Raw genomic sequence first — 18,590 nt, forward strand, 5'->3', positions numbered from 1 at the left:
GAGCGGCTGATTCAAAATTCACTTTACTTAATGACTGTTGTCCATTGGATTAAAAACTGGAACAGTTTGCAGCCTGCATGTGGTGGTCATGAGGAGGCAGCATTCCCATGACTCATTGCAGTACAGGGTGGGAGACAGAGAGGCCTCTACTGTGCTTCACTGCTACTCTGCTCTAGTGGCAGTTTAAGTTGCTGAAATATAAGCAGCAAGCTTGTGGTCACCTTTCTGATGGCCAGGGGAGCTTACAAGTAACATCAGCATTATTAAAAATCACGGTAGGCAACTTTGAAGAACTTCTCTGCAGCTGCAGCAGCTGAGTGTAGATAACTGTGGGTGGGTGGAGTGTAGGTGGACAGTCAGTCCCCCTGGTGGTTACCTTTGCCTGCATTCCTCACCTGGGATCTTTCCCATAGGGTGACTGGTGGAGAAGTCCCTGTGGGGGTGGACCAGCTGCAGCAGTTTCTCTGTAAGGAAATCCTAAACAGTGAACTTGCTGGTCCTACTAACTAGCTGTCCCTATCAGGGTGCCCTCCCAATGTGAGCTGTAGTTCAGTGCTTCTGGAAGAGCCAGGTTGGAGGAGGCTGTGCTCAAGCTCTCATTTGTGGGTGACTATTTCTGATCAACTAAAAGTGCAAAGGCTCCAAGCAAATGTCAGTGTGTATTTAGCTCTTTTAAAGAGGTCCATATACTGTTTTTTTTTTTTAAGGATGGTGAGGGAGATCCTATTGATATCCAAGTGAAGAGCAAGCCAGATGGCATCTATGCCTGCTCCTACATTCCAGCCAAACCAATCAAGCACACCATTGCTGTCACTTGGGGTGGAGCTAATGTACCCAACAGCCCATACAGGGTAAGTATTAAAGCAACCAGAAATAGCCGCTGCTGCTTGTCCTCCAGGTGCAGCGTGTCTTGTGCAACACTTGCTTATTTTAACTGCTGCTGCTTACTGGTAGCATTACTTCCAGCAAAAGCTGAGTCCTGTCATTAGGGGTGTGGAGTGAATTTGGGAGGAATTATAACCATAGTATAAGACTCAAGGATTGTGTAATCAAAGGGGATAGCCTTAAAGGCGCTTAATGTAGCCTTTCACAGCCTGGTGTGCACCTCATGTTTTGGACTCCCTTTCCCAGAATTCTTAACAATTAGCCATGCTGGTTAGGACTTATCAAAACTGAAATCCAAAACATCTGGAGGGGACCTCCGAGTTGGTGAAGTCTGGCTCAATGTGGTTAATGCTTGTCTATCCAATTAATTTTTCAAAACACTTGTTTCTTTTAGATCCAGATTGGGCAAGGTAGTCATCCTGAGAAGGTGAAAGTGATTGGACCAGGGGTGGAGAGAACTGGTCTGAAAGCCAACGAACCGACTCACTTCACAGTAGACTGTGCAGAGGCAGGAGAAGGTAAAAAAAAAAAAAAGGCTAGTGAAATTGCAGTGTTGATTTCTGCATAAATTGATTAGAAAGCTGAGTCCTAAATGCTGTTAAAAGGGAAACACTTGAATCCTGTGCAGCTGTTTTTCTAGAAAGCCACGTTCACATGGAGGGGATTGACAGAGCCATCTCTAAGCATGCAGAAGTTTTAAGCCACAAATCATGGCCTATGGGAGCAATTGTGGAATTATTTTGCTAATTTTTCCTTTTCCTTTCCTTGCTAGGTGATGTGAGTGTGGGCATCAAGTGTGATGCTCATGTAATCAGCGAAGAAGAGCAAGACATAGATTTTAACATCATTCATAATGCGAATGATACTTTCACAGTGAAATACACCCCTCCTGCTGCTGGGCGCTACACTATCAAGGTGCTGTTTGCTGGAGAGGTAAGCCATGTTGTGGGCACCATATTGTATCCACATTAGTTGACTGCAGCTTTTGTATGTTTTGGCATTGTTGTCTGTCTCGGAGTACTTTCCTAAAGGACGCATCATCCAGTGTGTTGGCTAATGCTTTTGTATGTTTTGGCATCTTCCAGAAGGATTGCTGCTGCTGCTTGGAAGGCTCTCAGGCCGTCCAGCTCCCTACCAGAAATGCCAGGCAGAGTGGGAATGGTGGCAGATGTTTTAATGCTGGGGAACAGAGACTTTAGGACCCTGGTCATGCTGCCTCTCACCTCTCCTTGCTCACAAGGACACCTGTCTTGGTTCCATTCTCCACATCCTCTTCTGCAGTCACTGTGTGGAAGAATGTCCGCTGTTGGAACCTTTCTGTGGCAGCTGGAGCGAGAGAGGGGATCCACAGGTGGATCTATCTAGGGGTGCAGGGGAGAGCCAGTTTTCTGTGACACCCCAGATGTTGCCTTGAGGCCACAGGATCATACTGCCTTTTATTTTATAATTCATTTTACCCTTTAACTGTGGTTACAGAAGTCTTTGCAGTTTGGCAGTACAAAATAATTACAAAATGCACCAAATTGATGGACATAGATTACAGTAGTTAGGATTTTTTTTTAAGTTGTTATCAGAAATTGTTTCTCACCATCTTAAAAGGTAAAGGTTTCCCCATGACATTAAAGTCCAGTCATGTCTGACTCTTGGGGGCGGTGCTCATCTCCGTTTCCTAGCCGAGGGAGCCAGCGTTTGTCTGCAGACAGTCTCCGTGGGCATGTGGCCGGCATGACTAAACACCGAAGTGCACAGAGCTCTGTTACCTTCCCACTGAAGTGGCACCTTTTTATCTACTTGCATTTGCATGCTTTCGAACTGCAAGGTTGGCAGGAGCTGGGACGGAGCACAGGAGCTCATCCTGTGTGCAGATTCAAACCGGCAACCTTTCGATCAACTGGCTGAGCAGTTTAACCCACTGCGCCACCGCATCCCTCTCACCATCTGAGGTGGTCACTAATGTTGGGAAACGAAAGTGAAATACATTGTTTGCTGTTTAGAAATGAAATGTTGCATTCAGTGGTGTAATAAAGATAATACATCCACTGCCAGGCATTTTAGTCCAGAAGTGCTTCCAAACAAGAAACTTTTAAAGCCTTTCTAAAACTGAGTTTTAGAAGGCTAAGGAAGTTGGTATATGACAGACCAAGAACAAGAATGCCGTTAACACAGATGCCGGAAAGTGGTGGCAGACAAAAAACATCAGGTCGCTCCTCAGTTAAGGTGTAAGACCACCCTGTGGCATTTGCTTTAAAGGAACTCTCAGGTTCATCAAATGTTCCCTAAAGCCTACATGTTTAAGCTAACCTTGGGCTAAGCAGGAGTAATGCTGCCATTTGAGCTTCTGGGAGAAATATTATGTTGTAGCAGTGGGTTCTTTTGATATTTGGGCACCTGCTTACCCAAAATGAAGTGGATGACTCAACCCGTAAGATATATTAAAAAAAAAAAAAACTAAAATGATGCTTCTGTTACAACTAGTTGATCTTGTATGCCTTGCTTTGCTTTGAGAAAAAAAACTAACTTGATTTTACAGCAGCATGGAAGTGTGAGGAAAGAAGTGCTTCTGCAGAGTGTTGGGTCTCATGAACTAGTTCCTTTTGTTCTGCTGTAATCTTGCTGCAAAAACTAATACTGGCATTTCTTTCTTGAAGGAAATTCCGGCCAGCCCTTTCAGAGTGAAAGTGGAACCCTCCCATGATGCAAGTAAGGTCAAAGCCGAAGGGCCTGGACTAAGTAAAACGGGTAAGATTTCTTCTAATTTTGTATGTGAAATTTAGGGTTTACCTCATTGTCTTCTTATTTGTCTTTGTTGTGTATATAGCATAATGCAGCTCTGTTTCAAGGACAGATTAGAAAAGCGATAATAGATGTTGTGAGCTGGTCCCTTCCTCCTTTGCTTCAGGTTATCAAATTCAAGACAATTCTTCGAAGGGTAATTCTTTATTAAAGCAAAACAGAACAGAGGAGTATGAACTTTAAATAGCTTTCTTACCAAGGTTGAGGGAGAAGCATCTGCCAATGTAAAAAGTTGACTCCAATCTGGAATCTTCTCCTCAGTCCTTCCCTTTCAGTAAAGTTTCTGGGTCCACCCTCTGGGGGGCTTTTGCTGCTTGAGGGCAAGACAGTTGGAAGAGTGAAACTCAAAGTTCATTTCTCCTGTTGCCTCCTTACTGGGACTCCCATTGGCTTCCTCTCCCCTCCTGAAAACCCTTCTAAAAAAGGCTGGTTTCTCACACTCTGTCTGAGAAAGTTCACTAGGTAACCTTGAAACTCCAAAGTCCTCCCTCATTCCCCCTGCACCACCACCACCACCTCAGAATCAGATGAATCTATCTGAACAGTCTGTCTCAAGAGAGACATAGGCCCACTCTTTACACTAGAAAAGTAAACCTGAGGCCCAAAAACTTATGTTCGGTATTTCTCTGCATTCAACAGTCTGACTGCAAAAGACTGGTGTGACTTCCTCCTGAACAGTTCTAAGAAAGTAACTTCTTTTCCTACTTAGGTGTGGAGAATGGGAAGCCAACGCACTTTACTGTCTTCACAAAAGGTGCCGGAAAGGCCCCTCTGGATGTCCATTTCAGTGGACCGAGGGCGGGAGATGCAGTTAAAGAATTAGACATCATTGACAACTATGATTATTCCCACACTGTAAGATACACTCCAGTTCAGCAGGTAGGCATTCTTCTTAAGGGTAAAATTTGGATTTCCCCCCTCTTAATCTGCAGCAAGTTTAGTACTGATTGATATGATATACTAGATAGATAAAATGCTTCTGAGTTCTTGATACCTCCTTTGTTGAAAATGTCATGAAGACCAAGCTACTCGTACATGCAAATGGCCTGACTGGATCAAAGGTTTCCATCAAAATTCTCCCAAAGCAACTTTGTACTCACTGTCATATGTTCCAAACTCTGACACTAGTTACAGCTTGCATTTTTGCTCCTGGAAGGTTTAAGGATGTTTGTGGAGTTGTATTCATTTCTGGTGAGCAGTGTTATGGTTGGCCCTTAAATGTCTCCTTCAAGCAAAGAGCAAAGCAAAACCAAATATTAACATGATTTTTTGGATTAGGTTCCAAACATCTTCATGTTCTAATCCTTAGGAGAGGTGGCACTGGCTTCTGTCCTGTGGATCCATGTGGTTGATGTCTTTTTGTTGCTTGTTGTGGTTTCTCACCCTAATACCTGTACATTTCTATGTCTATATGATTCTCTGGATATCCTGCTCACTCCAACAAGTTTTAGATATCCATTGTTTGGAATAAGTGGATTTTGTGGATGACTTTGCTTTACTTGGATCTTGGTTCTAGAAACCCTGATGCCAGCTTTCTCTTTGGCATGCTGTTCATGAACACTGGCTGGTATAAATGGAAACTGACTTTATGAATTCTGAAACAGTGGTACTGTGTAGTATACTCCAGTAAAGTTGCAAGTTTGCAAATGCGTGGTGTGTGTGAATGATTATCTTTGAACGTATGGTCGACTGTTGTCAAATGTGTCCTTTGGAAGGCAGTTAAATATCGCTGGCTGGCTGGCTGGCTGGCTGGCTGGCTGGCTTGCTTACTCTTAAGATGATCAGATCCAACATACACAGTGATGCCAGCTAAACCATTTTAGTTTCGCTATGGGAGAGTGGTGCATTGCACCAGTTCAAGAAAAGACTTGTTTCTTGTTGCTCTACGAGAAGCTCCCTGTATATCATAAGTTAGCACATCTGGTAAAGGGTTACATTAGACCTTACTTCCCAGTGAGCTAATTTAGTGCATTCTGAGAGTTTTGTGTGCATGGGAAGCATTAAAAAATGCCCCACCTGCAGGCTGAAGTGGTCAAATCCCACATATTCCCCCTACTTTGTAGTTTGTGGGCTACTTGGTCCTTTGGCTCTCAGTGTAGAGAATGGAAATAGAAAAAAAAAAAAAAACCCCCAGGAAACTGAATGCTGGCACTGTGCCAGCATTCTGTCAGGGACAGAAAATGTATAAGTAGGTGGTGGCAATGCAGCCTTGTTTGAAAAGTGCACCATATGTACTTCTGCATTTTTGAAACCAATTTGACAAGGAATCTGAAGGGAGAGCTGAATAAGGGGTGGAACAAGTAAATACTGCAGGCAGCTCTGCTCAGTTGGATCTGTAAATACAGGAGTGACAAATACTAGTTATCAAACATTAAACTACTTCTAGCCCTGTGAAAATGTAATTTTCATTCTCAAATGCTTATCCAAGGATTATGTTCCAGAACTGCCACATGATATGCACCTTAGTCACAGGGAGTTAACGTGTTTATGGCGTTTTGGCCCTTGCCCAAGTAGCTTAGTTGAAAAATCTGAATTTCCAAGCATCTTTTCTATAGCCAGTGTCTGCTGCTTCAAATTTATGAGTGATCTACAAAAATGGAACAAAGGAAGTCCCAAGATTATGGATGCATTAATCTTGTACCCATATGGGTAAATGTAGATGGTAGCATGGCAGTTTCTAGGCAGTAAACACTTCTCATTCTTGGCACCTAATTAATCTGCTATAGAGAAGAAAGTGCAGTTGCCCTTCTGTCTTGACTGGAGCTACTGTTCAGATTATAGGAGATAAAATGACCTAAGTGAAGGAGAACCAGGAAGAAAATGGACAATCTTTGGCTTGCTTTTACATTGGATATATTTTTATAGGGACAAAACATTGAAGTTTGAATGGTTTTGGTCTGTCATGTTTAAGCTATTACGGTTCATGTGTAAAATGGCATATTTTAGACAAAGAGGCCTTTTATGAAAGACTCACAACCATGATGTTGCAATCTGCTTCCTTGGCACTCTTCTTGTCCCTTCTATATGTTTATTTTTAGACCCTAGACATACATAGTTAGAAATACCTGAATATACCTCTCCAGCAGGCATGAGAGATGACCCCAACAGTGTTTCTGAGGAAAGGGGAAAGCAGTAAGTGCAATATAAGCATGGAGTGAAGCATGAGGATTAAGGCAGCCATGTCATGTCAGGAGCTAACTGCTTTACAATGTTGCAGGTGACAACAGCTGGATCTTCAGTGGACGTCTGAAGGCTGGTTAGGATGAAGGGGGTTTGAAACACAGACTGAGAGTGAAGGAAAAGTGAAACTGGAGAAACATGGACCCTTGCAGAAGGAGGGGTGCAGACTTTCACCTAAAACTCAGCAGAGGAACCTGGAATACTTGCCAAAGCAGAGTGGCATTTAGTATTTAAGTGCCGAGTTTCTAAAAATTTATATCAGAGCTGCATCTGCCCAAGTCTGCTTCTTCTGCTGAGTATTTAATTACTCCAGAGTCTGTTCTCATTATCAAGCACATCTTGAGTAGAAATCTGGAGGTTTAAGTAAGCTTCTACTTGTCTGACCTTTGGAAAGATAGATGATGGTTTTAATGGAGAGTCGAATGTCAAACCACTAAAGACTGTGGTTGCAGGAATGTCTTGGATATTAAAAAAATGAAATAAATTTTCAAATCTGTCCAACTTCTCTAGGGTAACATGAACATTCTGGTGAACTATGGTGGTGATCCCATCCCTAGGAGTCCTTTCACTGTAGGTGTTGCTGCTCCACTTGACTTGAGCAAAGTTAAACTTAATGGTCTGGAAAACAGTAAGTAACTTACCTAATGTGAGTCACATACTAAACAAGAAATGAAAAACTGAACACAGCTGCTTGAAGGCAGAGCTCTGGGTACCAATAGACACCTGAATTTAGAGTTGTATCTGCTTTGTGTGTTTGTAGCTCTCACTGATATGCTTAAATTGGGAAGGTTTAGGGGCTATTGTATGTATGAGCTTGCTAAACTGCAATTGGCAGGTCTTGGTAAAGAGCAGCCTATTTAAGGAACATACTTTCAGTGAAATATCTGTAGTAAACCAAGTTGTAGCCTTAAATATTAGGCTAAAGTTCAGTCTTATCTTCTGATAAAACCCTTTCAATATGTTAAATGTGGGGTTGTGTAAGGTGCGGGAGCTTTCCCAAGTTCCACCCATTAAATACCAGAGCAAAAACAAGTGTCTTGATTTTGAACCTTTGGTCAAAGCTGCCGATTTATTGACTACACTGTGGCAAGAATGAGAAGGGTGGATCCAAAGGGACACACAAGGATGGATTACAGTTCTACCTATGTGTGTTTCCAAAATGTTCAGCTATAGTCGCAGCCTCCTGGATTGCATCCTACATGGTGTCTTTTCAGGGGAAACGTAGTTTTATCAATTCCTAACTATAATGAATTTTGTGTGTGTGATGCTTTGAGTCACCTTGGGCAGGCTAATCCTGAAAGGAAGCACTCAAATACCGTAAGCAAATAAATGGGGAGGAGGAATGGGCAGGACAGTTCCATGGGTAAAGTTCTGCTTGTGGTTTGGATCCAAGCCATGATCATCAAACAAACCACAAGGTGATGCACCAGGATTTATGGAGGATTTTGGAGCTTACGTTAGAGACTATTAATGTTTCTAGGTCTGGGTTGATGGGTAATTTGAATCTGGGTTGTCTGAAGAGTAGCATACTGGCCAGTAAACAAGTTTCTCCATTCTAGACAGGACTATTACATAATATAAAGCCATGATAATGCTTACACTGGGACAATGCAAAAATGACCTATACAAAGAGAATGTTTAGATCTTACTCCAACTTCCTGACCTTGTGTGACTACTTGAGCCCTCTACAGCCACTAACTCATGGGTGGACAACTTGTGGCTCTCCAGATGGGCCTGCAACTCCCATCATTCCGTCTAATTGCCTATGTTGGCTAGGACTGATTGGAATTGTGGCTGTTCGGATGCTTTGGCTTACAAGCTGCCCATCCCTGCACATATCGGATCATCTCTCCAAATGACATTTTTCATGGGACAGGCTTGTAAGATGAAATATTTAGATATGTATGTAATTGTACACGTTTGGCATGTGAATGTGTCTGTTACAACTGTCTTCTGTCTCTGTATTCCCCTGCCTTATTGAACATTAGTATGATCTACAGTCAGGAAAAACAGACCAATTTAAGTATATTCTCTTTGCTTTCTAAAGGAGTCGAAGTGGGCAAGAACCAGGAATTTCAGATTGACACAAAAGGAGCTGGTGGACAGGGTAAACTGGATGTGTCCATCTTCAGCAATACCAGGAAACCTTTGCCATGCTTAGTAGAACCAGTAGTAGGCAAAGAGTGTAGCACTGTAAGGTATATCCCAGAGGAAGAAGGACTTCATATGATTGATATAAATTATGATGGGAATCCAGTCCCAGGAAGCCCCTACACTGTGGAAGCCACTCTGCCACCAGATCCCTCCAAGGTAAGTTTCTTGCTGGTCACTGCATGAGTTGGTGAACTCCAGTGTTTTCATTGCTTGGAAAGTTGTGTACTATTTATAATGTGCATTGTGCTATTTCTAGGTGTAGTCTTATATATGAGTTACAGAAACTATATAACCTGTTCTGGGAAATTCCAGAGTTGCACCAGTGGAGAATTCTGTGGTCCAGAACATAAAGTGGGTCAAGTATTCAAAATAATAAGTTAAGTCCTGGATGGATGCTTCCTTGTCAGTTAGGATGAGAAGACTGCCCTGCTACCTGAAGCATTCTGGATTGGCAGAGGTCACACGTCGATCCCATGCAGGCCTTTTTAGTCATGACCTAAGTTTTTGTGCTACTTGAACACATACTGAGTTTTGTAATAGCTGTTTGGATTGAAAGGCCTAGCACGGTTGATGTTGAATGAACAGCAGGGTTTTAAAAAATCAACACTAAGTTACACTTGACCACTTTACACTTTTCCCTTGTGTTACTTGGTTCATCTTCCTTGCTTTCAGAACCAATTAAACTAATGAGAATCAAGCTGATGATAAAGCATGGCAGTATGCTGATTCAGCCAGCTATTAAGCAATGATGTCACTATCTTTTGAAAACAGAAAATAGCACTTTCAGCTTGAAATCTTGCTGATACCTGTCTTCAGAAGAGTACACTTGCCCTTTTAACATCAAGATGGAGACTGCATTAAGAAACTAAAATTATACAACTGGTTGATATGGTGTACTGGATAAATATGTCTATGTATTTAAATTCATCAGTACAATTTGCTAACTGTTTTAGGTGAAGGCCCATGGGCCAGGACTTCGAGGAGGCCTTGTTGGAAAGCCTGCAGAATTCACAATAGACACCAAAGGTGCAGGAACTGGGGGTCTTGGGTTAACAGTTGAGGGACCATGTGAAGCCAAAATAGAATGCTCTGATAATGGAGATGGAACATGCTCAGTCTCCTACCTGCCTACAAAACCAGGTGAATACCTTGTGAACATCCTATTTGAAGAGGTCCATATTCCTGGCTCTCCTTTCAAAGCAGATATTGAAATGCCATTTGACCCTTCAAAAGTAATTGCCACAGGCCCTGGACTTGAACGGGGTAAAGTGGGTGAAGCTGGATTGCTCAGTGTGGATTGCTCAGAAGCTGGGCCTGGGAAGCTGGATATGGAAGCAGTGTCTGATTCTGGTTCTAAAGCAGATGTTAAAGTTCAAGATAATAAAGATGGGACATATGGAGTTACATATGTGCCCCTTTCTGCTGGAATGTATACACTCAAAATGAAATATGGTGGAGAGCCAGTGCCAAACTTCCCTGCACGAGTCAAAGTTGATCCGGCTGTAGACACAAGCAAAATTCAAGTGTTTGGGCCAGGAATCGAAGGGAAAGGTGAGTCTATTTTCCTTTTCTTTTAGATGTGTTGCAAATAAACTCAACTTGTATATACCGCATTTTGCGTAGAATACATGCTTAAATGTGCTTGAACAGGGTTCACATCATTTGTGCTTCTCACGATACTGAATTATACAACTTTAATGACTCTCCTGAAGAAAGCACCTTGATGACAGGAGCAGGGTGTGGGCCTCTGAATGAAGCTCAGTGGGTGGGAAATTAGGTGGGTGATGTTTGCATTGCAGAATTTGGCCCTCTTTATTGCTGTGTCTGAGTTGCTGAAAACCCATTTCCGGGCAAGAACAGATGTGTGTCCAGTGCATAATTCTGTCCAAATTGAACTGTTTACCATTTCTATTTGGCAGATGTCTTCCGTGAAGCAACAACAGGTTTCACTGTAGATGCCAGGCCCTTGACCAAAACTGGTGGAGACCATATCAAAGCCCAAATTGCAAATCCTTCTGGAGCTTCCACAGACTGTCTCATCAAAGACAACGCTGATGGGACATACGCAGTACAGTTCACTCCATATGAAAGAGGTAAGTGGTGTTAGTTGCTGTTGACTTTGGCAGAAGGGTGGGGAAATAAATTTTTCTGAACAATGCTATTCTGTACATGTGTACCAATGTGTATGAAGCTTGCTTACTCTAGGAACCCCATTGTATACCTGAAGATGCACAATCAGTGGCCTCCACCCCATTTGTTAAAACAGCCGAGGATTTCCCTGCAATTACCAACATGATCAGGAATTCAGTATTTTCAGGCAGGAAGAGCACCACTTGTACCTTGTACCCCTTGCAGTATCTTCCAAATGAATCTCATCCTTCTGCTTGCAGGCCCTCATAGTGTTGAAGTGACCTACGATGATGTTCCTGTTCTAAACAGCCCTTTCAAGGTAGACGTCACGGAAGGTTGCCATCCTTCCCGTGTGGTGGCCCAAGGAACTGGGCTACAGGAAGCTTTCACAAATAAACCAAACCCATTTACTGTTGTCACCAGGTAAGCATCTTGGACCGTTTTTTAAAACGTTCATATTAAAGTCGAATTAAGCCATGTGGGTGTGCGTGTGTGTCTGTATATGGGCACACCTTTTCAAAGCTGCAAGATTTAACTGCAGAGCCAAGTGGAATTGTGTTTGACAGGCTTGCCTTCTCCCAGAGTAGTGGCCTAATAGTGGCAAGCTGAGGGCAAGATTACAAATGAAGCAAAGCAAGTCAGAGCTGCTCCCGGTGATGCCACAGGCTTACCAGTTGGCGTGATCACTGTTACAATTCCTGACTGCCCCGCCCATGCGCCTTGAGCAAAATGCTTGACTCCTGGCAGTGTTCCCCAGAGCTTCTTTGCATGTGGCTCTTAGGCTTGCCAGCCACTGCCCTCACCTCTTACTTGAGTGCTCCCCAGGCTAAATCGGAGACTTGGTGCTGAGGGAAACCTTTAGGCTTCTGTGACTAAGACCTAACTGCATGATGGGCCTTGTTTCTGAGTGCTGCCATGTGAGAGTGTAGGAGAGCACAGTTGCTAAGCAGTCGTAGAATGCAATACTAGCCTAGAGGAATAGACTTAAAAGTAAAACTTAACACTCGGAAGTGTTATCTCTAACACAAACGTACTGGCTTTTTTTTTTTAATGTTCACAGAGGGGCTGGAATTGGTGGTCTTGGAATAACTGTTGAAGGTCCTTCAGAATCCAAAATAAGCTGCAAAGATAACAAGGATGGCAGCTGTAGTGCAGAATATATCCCTTATGTTCCAGGAGACTATGATGTCAACATAACTTATGGGGGTGAACATATTCCTGGTAAGGCTGCTTGCATCATGCAAGTAAATGGCTTTTGTTGGAGAACATACTGAATATTGTTGAGCTTGTTCAATCTTTTGTGGCATTTTAAGCAGACCTAATAAATACTGGGCTCTACTTTGAATTGTGTTTCTCTCCCCACCCCTACACCCCGGTCACTGATGTGTTACTAATCTTATTGGCCCCCATTACTAACTTTTAAAAAACTGAAATGGATGCTGTATTTAAATGTCTGTTAAACCTAAAAAAGTTAAAGCAAAAGTGTCTTTGCAGAAAAGCTCACAGTAGCAACAGGGAAAAATAAGCACATATTCTTTTTAGCTTAAAACCTAATTGTGATATATTTGAAGCTGTTTTTTGACAACTCACTACATAAAGATTCTTTGCTGGAAACTACTGCATCATGTTTTCCCTTGAACCAATTTTAACAGTGATCTAGTACATATGCCCTCACCCCCAAGTTGGATGGTCAGAGTTACATTGAGTACAATTCCATTTCACTGTAAATATTGCCAGCAGTTTGTACACACTTTTATGTTGTAATTTACAGAAGTAAACAGAAGTACAGAAGCATTCACTATGGCTTAATAGGATGCTATGCTGCTCCTTGACCTTTCAGCTGAAGATTGGCTCGTCATGGATCTGAACGTTAAAAATCCAATGTAATATACTCATTAAAATGTATACAAGAAAAAGGATAACTAGCTTCCTGTAGCCAGAGAACTAGCTGACTCCGTTTAAACTAAAATGTGAAACGCTACTTCCACCAACCCCAGTCCCTGCAACTTGTTTCTCATTCTTTACTAAGATTTCAGATCCCGGTGCCGGGTTGAGGAAATGGGCCACAACTGACCAAACTCTTCTGCATTGCCGTTCGTAAGGGCACTGTATGGAATGTCAGAGCCTAGACCTGACATTGATCATCCTTTTGAGATTTGGCCTACAAGTTTCTAGCCTTCAGGACTTGCCCCACTTCCTCCTAGTATTGCCTATCCTTAGATGTGTGAAGGTTTGCCCACAACTTCCTTTCTTCACTGCCTCCATGAACAGGCCCATCGGCCTTGGGTCCCTGCTGTAGCTTTCCTGTCCTTTCCTCACCTTGACATTTCTTCAGACCCTTCTTCTTAGCCTCAGCATCCTGACTCAGCCCTTTCCCTTAAACAGCCTTTATTTTGCTTTCCTCAAGTTCTCTGTGATGGTCCACCTTGCCCCTGAACTATAATTTCCATACCTCCTGGGACTTCTTTCAGTCATCATTGTCCCACATACTTGCTACTGTCCTTAGGACTGCATGAAGCTTTAATTCGAGACACATCAGTTTTTAATTTTAAAATTAATTTTCCCTCTAAAATGCAACCAACCCCCCCTCCTTACAACTAAAGGAAAAACATATGAGATTAATATACAATTAAAAGAATTCTTAGATACTTCACCCCACAATGCCAGGATACATGGTACAGATAGAAAACTCATTCAAAAATTATTTCAGGACATTTGCCATTCCAAAACTGCAGTGATTCTTTTGACAGTTTAGATCCCCCCCTTTTTTTCAAGATCACATGCTAAATTTATCATTAATAACTAGATTCCCTACTTCTCTATACCAATCTTACAATTGATAATCATATTTTACGTTCCCATTATAAGCTATGATTCATCTCGCAACAGTTTTAAATTTGTTATTAGTTTTTCATAGTTCCAACTCCATTGTTTCCAGTAATTCCAGACACACCAATAACTTCCTGTTTGCTCACAGAAACCATTCTGCTAACATTCTGTCAGCTCTTCTCCCTGAATATTCTGTCTGCTCAGGAAGCATTCAGCCAATTTGTGTTGGATTTTACTTTCACAAACATAGTACAGATAAAATCTTCTGTTTCAGAAATCAGAAACCAATACAAAATGAAGGTGGGCGATATAAATTGAACTACAGCTGGGGCCAAGCATGCCCTGTGATGAGCTGTGGTGATTGGAGGGAGGCTGTGGGCTGATCTCTGTGAGCTGCCACACCTCCCTCGCTTTGTTGTGCTTCAATAGGCGTATTGTTGGCTCAGTCTTGTCTTCTGCTTTTTTGGCAGGCAGTCCATTTAAGGTTCCTGTAAAAGATGTTGTTGACCCCTGTAAAGTGAAAGTTGTAGGACCAGGCTTGGGAACTGCAGTTCGTGCCAAAATTCCCCAAGCCTTTACTGTGGATACCAGTAAGGCTGGAGTTGCGCCACTTGAGGTTACAGTGATGGGACCCAGAGGTAACTTGATACTAAAATTTGTTTTATGTGAGGGTTGACGGTTGTTGTGTGCAGACATGGATGAGAACTCTAGATCACTTCTACCAGTTACAGTGCATTCAGCTGAGCAGTGCATCCCCAGGGATAAGTGAAAGTAGCATCATTGTCGGAGGAGTGCCAAGTATTTGTCATGCCATACAGAGTTGGGGGTTACAGTGATCAAGAGTTGAGGTATCTAGAATATCAGAAAAGCCATTATGGATCAGACCCATGGTGCATTCAGTCCAGCACTGCATCTCCCCGGTGAAAACCAGCTGCCTACAGGGACCCCTCAAGAGGAATAGGTACAAGACCTTTGCCTGCTCTGCTATAGAAGGCAGCACATAGCCAGTAAGGCTACTAGCCACCAATCACCTTCTCTTCCATGAATCTGATCGATCCCTTTTTAAAGCCATCCGAATTGGTAGCTGTCACAGCCTCCCATGGCAGAGAATTCCATAATTTAACAATACACTGTGTGAAGAAGTGTGTGAATACACTGTGTGAACTTCCTTTTACCTGTCCAAAACCTCCCACCTATCAGCTTCATGAGATGACCCTGGGTTTGAGTATTTTGGAAGAGGGAGAAAATGTCTTCCTCTCCACTTTCTCCACACCATGCATAATTTAAGCATCTCCGTCATGTCTCCCCTTACTTGGCTTAAGCTAAACAGGCCCAGTTGTTGTGGTTGCTCCTCACAGGGGAGTTGCTCCAGCCCTTGCATCATTTTTGTTGCCATTCTTTGTACTTTTTTCATCTCAATGATGCCATTATCAGGTAAGGTGACCAGAACTGTGCACAGTATTCTCAGTGAGGTGCGCCAAGGATTTGTATAAAGGGAGTTCAGTCGTGGCAGTCTTTTTGACAGCAATTCATTAAGCAATTCTCATGTGACACAGCGAAGTGAGTGAGAACCAAATACAGGTTTTCCAGAAGGGCCATTCCATTTCCTCCTGGCTGTTTCTCCTTCCCTTGGCCACCTATTGTTTCCCAGAATTCCCAACTTTTGCGCATTCCCCTCATCCCCACCCCAGCTTTCTAAATGGTTGAATTGCCACTCCTAGTTATTGCTAGCAAGAGCTTACACTAAAATAGGCTGGTATATTTGGACCCAGCTCCTCTTCCTTTCAGCCCCACTCACCACTGGAATGTGGTTCCAAAGAACTTTGCTGAAATGAATTTTGGCCCTTGGCCCAAAAGAGAAAGAACTGAGGGAAGACGGGATGGAGGTGAAGATCTGAGCCCAAGAGTGGGTGGCTGGGAAGTAGGAAATAAAATTGGGAAGAGTCTGGGAAGGAGAAGAGAAGGGCTTTTGGTACTATCAGACACTGAACAGTGCCAGCTAAGCCAATAGTGTTAAATATAAAAATCAAAAACATTTAGGATTCAGTCCCATGCAAGTTTAGACAAAAAATGCCTACAACTCCCAGCATGCCCCAGCCAATTGTAAGCCCCTTTTCCTTCAAAACTTGCACAAGATTTTCAAACATCAATACAATGTATTTGAATATCTCCAAATACTCAAGAGTACTCAAACCAGACATCAGACACGAAGTTTGAGGGGAGATTCTCAGTGAATGCATTTTATGTCTCCTGTTGGCAGATATAATTCCAGCTCTCATCTATAAGTAATTCTTCATGGGGACTGTTAAAATAACTCACCAAGTGTTGAGGGATGCAGTGATGATAGGAATTAAACTATATACACACTGTACCATGAACGTGGAGTAAATGAGACGTCATGAGTTAACATGGCTGTTGCCTGTATAGGCACTTGGCCATTTTCTAATTAGTTTATGTCAGACAAGGAGCAACTTGACAAAGCTCTGTCTTCTGGATTAAGTTAATAGTTTTTTAATTCTAGCTGATGAGCCGGATTCCCAGTCACGGCGCAGTCCACTGAAAGCAATTTCAGAGTTCTTTAAAGGTGATCCGCAGGGTGAATCTAATATGACAGGTTTGAACTTTAACTAATTGCTTGTGCCCTCAAAAAATCTTCAAAACTTTCTATAGTGCTGCTGTATGATTAAACTGAAGGCTTAATTAAATTTCTCTGCTCAGCAGCTTCAGTACTAACTTCTGCTTGAAAGATCTTTTTACTAAAGCTTTCTTTTTGTTTGATTTATATGATCTAAATTGTGACTTCAGGCGTGTCTAATCACAGCTTCATGTTGCAGCGAATCCTATGAAATGCTTGCATGTGCAAATCCACAGATTATAATTTCCAGGAGAGGCCTTAAGAGTCCATCTTATCTTGAACCAGCAGATCATATAACATGGCAGTGCTAAATCTACCCACTCTCTAAACTTCTCAATGGCTCACTGAGTAAGGCCACTGACAGTTCTATACTAACAAGCCACAGCACCGAATTGGATACTGAAACTAATCAGTAGTAGTGTGAAGGGAAAATTTTCCTTCCTGTTTCTGGATGCTTATATTTAAGTATGCCCGATAACTGACCTAAGCAGCTGTCTAATTTTGGAACAATAAATTGTTCTAACCCCTCTTTGATAGGGGGGCCTTAGCATTACAGCTGTTGAAGCTGAGCCAGCTGAGGAACTGCTTGTGATTTCACCTCTTTCTAATTGGTGAGGTCACAGACTGGGAATGATAGGAATAAATTGGCTTATCTGAGCAGGTCACAAAGCAGATGTCAGTGCAGATTTCTTGCAAAGCTTTAAATCAGTGTTGTGTGTTTATGCTTGAAGTGACCTATTTTCTCATGCGAAACTGAAGCTTTGAACACAGCCGAATTAATATAGTATCTTTTTCTGTTTAGGCTTGGCGGAACCTGTTAGCATAGTTGACAATGGCGATGGCACCCATACAGTATCATACACACCTACGCAAGAAGGTCCCTATACAATCGGGGTAAAATATGCAGATGAAGAAATTCCTAGAAGGTAAGACAAACTGTGCTTAAACTGTTTTGTTAGGTGGCCTCCGTGTTGGATGTGGATAGACTCTTGGGTGCATGGTCTTTGCTTTTGCACTAAATTCCAGAGAGGAACTTTGCAGTAATAACTTCAATTGCCAGGGCTTAGTTTTTCCTGGTGGTTGTTGGAGAGAAGCTACAAAGGCATGTACATTTTGTCGAATCTGGTCCGCACTTTGGAACTCAAGGGTGGGCAGACTTCAGGATTATCAGATCTTGTTGGCATTTTATTAGAGCCCCATGATCCAGCAAGCAGAGCTATGTGCAATGCTTAAAGCTGAAGGGCAGGATGCCTCTGAGCACTTAGTGAGCCAAATAATTTGTTTTCCATATCAGAACTGAATTGGGCTCAAATACAGACATCCACTTCTGGTTACCCCAACCTATCCATTTTGGGAGCCTAATTTAGGTGGGAAGTCTTTCTGCCGCTGCTAGGATTTGCCAGCTAGGACTACAGATCCCCAGATCCCCATCTCTTTCTGTCTACCACTGCTTTGACTTGACAAGGGTTTGCCTCTGCCATTTTGAAATGAAAGACCAGCCCTTGCTAATCCATTCCCTTGCTCCAGCATAGTTACCATGTGAGTATGCCATGCCCCATGCTTCAGTTGAAGACTGAGCGGAGAACCGATAAAAAGCCAGTGTTTGACCCAAGACAGTGCCTTTGATTAACATTTAGAAGCCCCTTTGTTTTAATGCTATTTGCCAGTGTGAGAGCAGGCTACGCATATGCTAATAATTTTCAATGTTGAAAAATATCACTCCTTTCTTTCAATAGCCCATTCAAAGTAAAGGTGCTTCCAACATACGATGCCAATAAAGTGACAGCAAGTGGGCCTGGCCTTAGCACCCATGGGATTCCAGCAAGCATGCCTGCTAAATTTGTTGTTGATGCTAAAGATGCAGGACAAGGACTTCTCTCAGTACACGTAACTGTAAGATAACTTTCATCTCTTGGTATTTCATTTGAATATGAACACTCTTTCAACAGATCAGGATAATCTCCACATGCTGAATTAGAAATAT

At 42.5% G+C, this 18,590-nt stretch overlaps 1 protein-coding gene across 6 annotated transcripts in view; it reads left to right on the top strand.

Moving 5' to 3' along the window:
* The window catches only part of FLNB (filamin B), a 92,688-nt gene that overhangs the window by 50,795 nt on the left and 23,303 nt on the right, over positions 1 to 18,590 (top strand). For 4 of the 6 annotated variants that reach the window (XM_044451383.1, XM_044451378.1, XM_044451380.1 and 1 more), the window contains 15 exons: positions 708 to 851; positions 1,280 to 1,403; positions 1,658 to 1,818; positions 3,534 to 3,624; positions 4,388 to 4,557; positions 7,369 to 7,486; positions 8,906 to 9,168; positions 9,966 to 10,563; positions 10,932 to 11,105; positions 11,403 to 11,565; positions 12,203 to 12,363; positions 14,442 to 14,609; positions 16,493 to 16,585; positions 17,409 to 17,532; positions 18,343 to 18,499. In XM_044451383.1, coding sequence (XP_044307318.1) covers positions 708 to 851; positions 1,280 to 1,403; positions 1,658 to 1,818; positions 3,534 to 3,624; positions 4,388 to 4,557; positions 7,369 to 7,486; positions 8,906 to 9,168; positions 9,966 to 10,563; positions 10,932 to 11,105; positions 11,403 to 11,565; positions 12,203 to 12,363; positions 14,442 to 14,609; positions 16,493 to 16,585; positions 17,409 to 17,532; positions 18,343 to 18,499 — 2,709 coding nt within the window. The remainder of the gene's footprint in view (positions 1 to 707; positions 852 to 1,279; positions 1,404 to 1,657; positions 1,819 to 3,533; positions 3,625 to 4,387; positions 4,558 to 7,368; positions 7,487 to 8,905; positions 9,169 to 9,965; positions 10,564 to 10,931; positions 11,106 to 11,402; positions 11,566 to 12,202; positions 12,364 to 14,441; positions 14,610 to 16,492; positions 16,586 to 17,408; positions 17,533 to 18,342; positions 18,500 to 18,590) is intronic. The other 2 variants (XM_044451381.1, XM_044451382.1) reach the window with 1 other exon arrangement.

This window comes from Varanus komodoensis, unplaced genomic scaffold (genome assembly GCF_004798865.1).
Source record: "Varanus komodoensis strain SLA01 unplaced genomic scaffold, ASM479886v1 scaffold6_2, whole genome shotgun sequence".
Classification (NCBI taxonomy): Eukaryota; Metazoa; Chordata; class Lepidosauria; order Squamata; family Varanidae; genus Varanus; species Varanus komodoensis.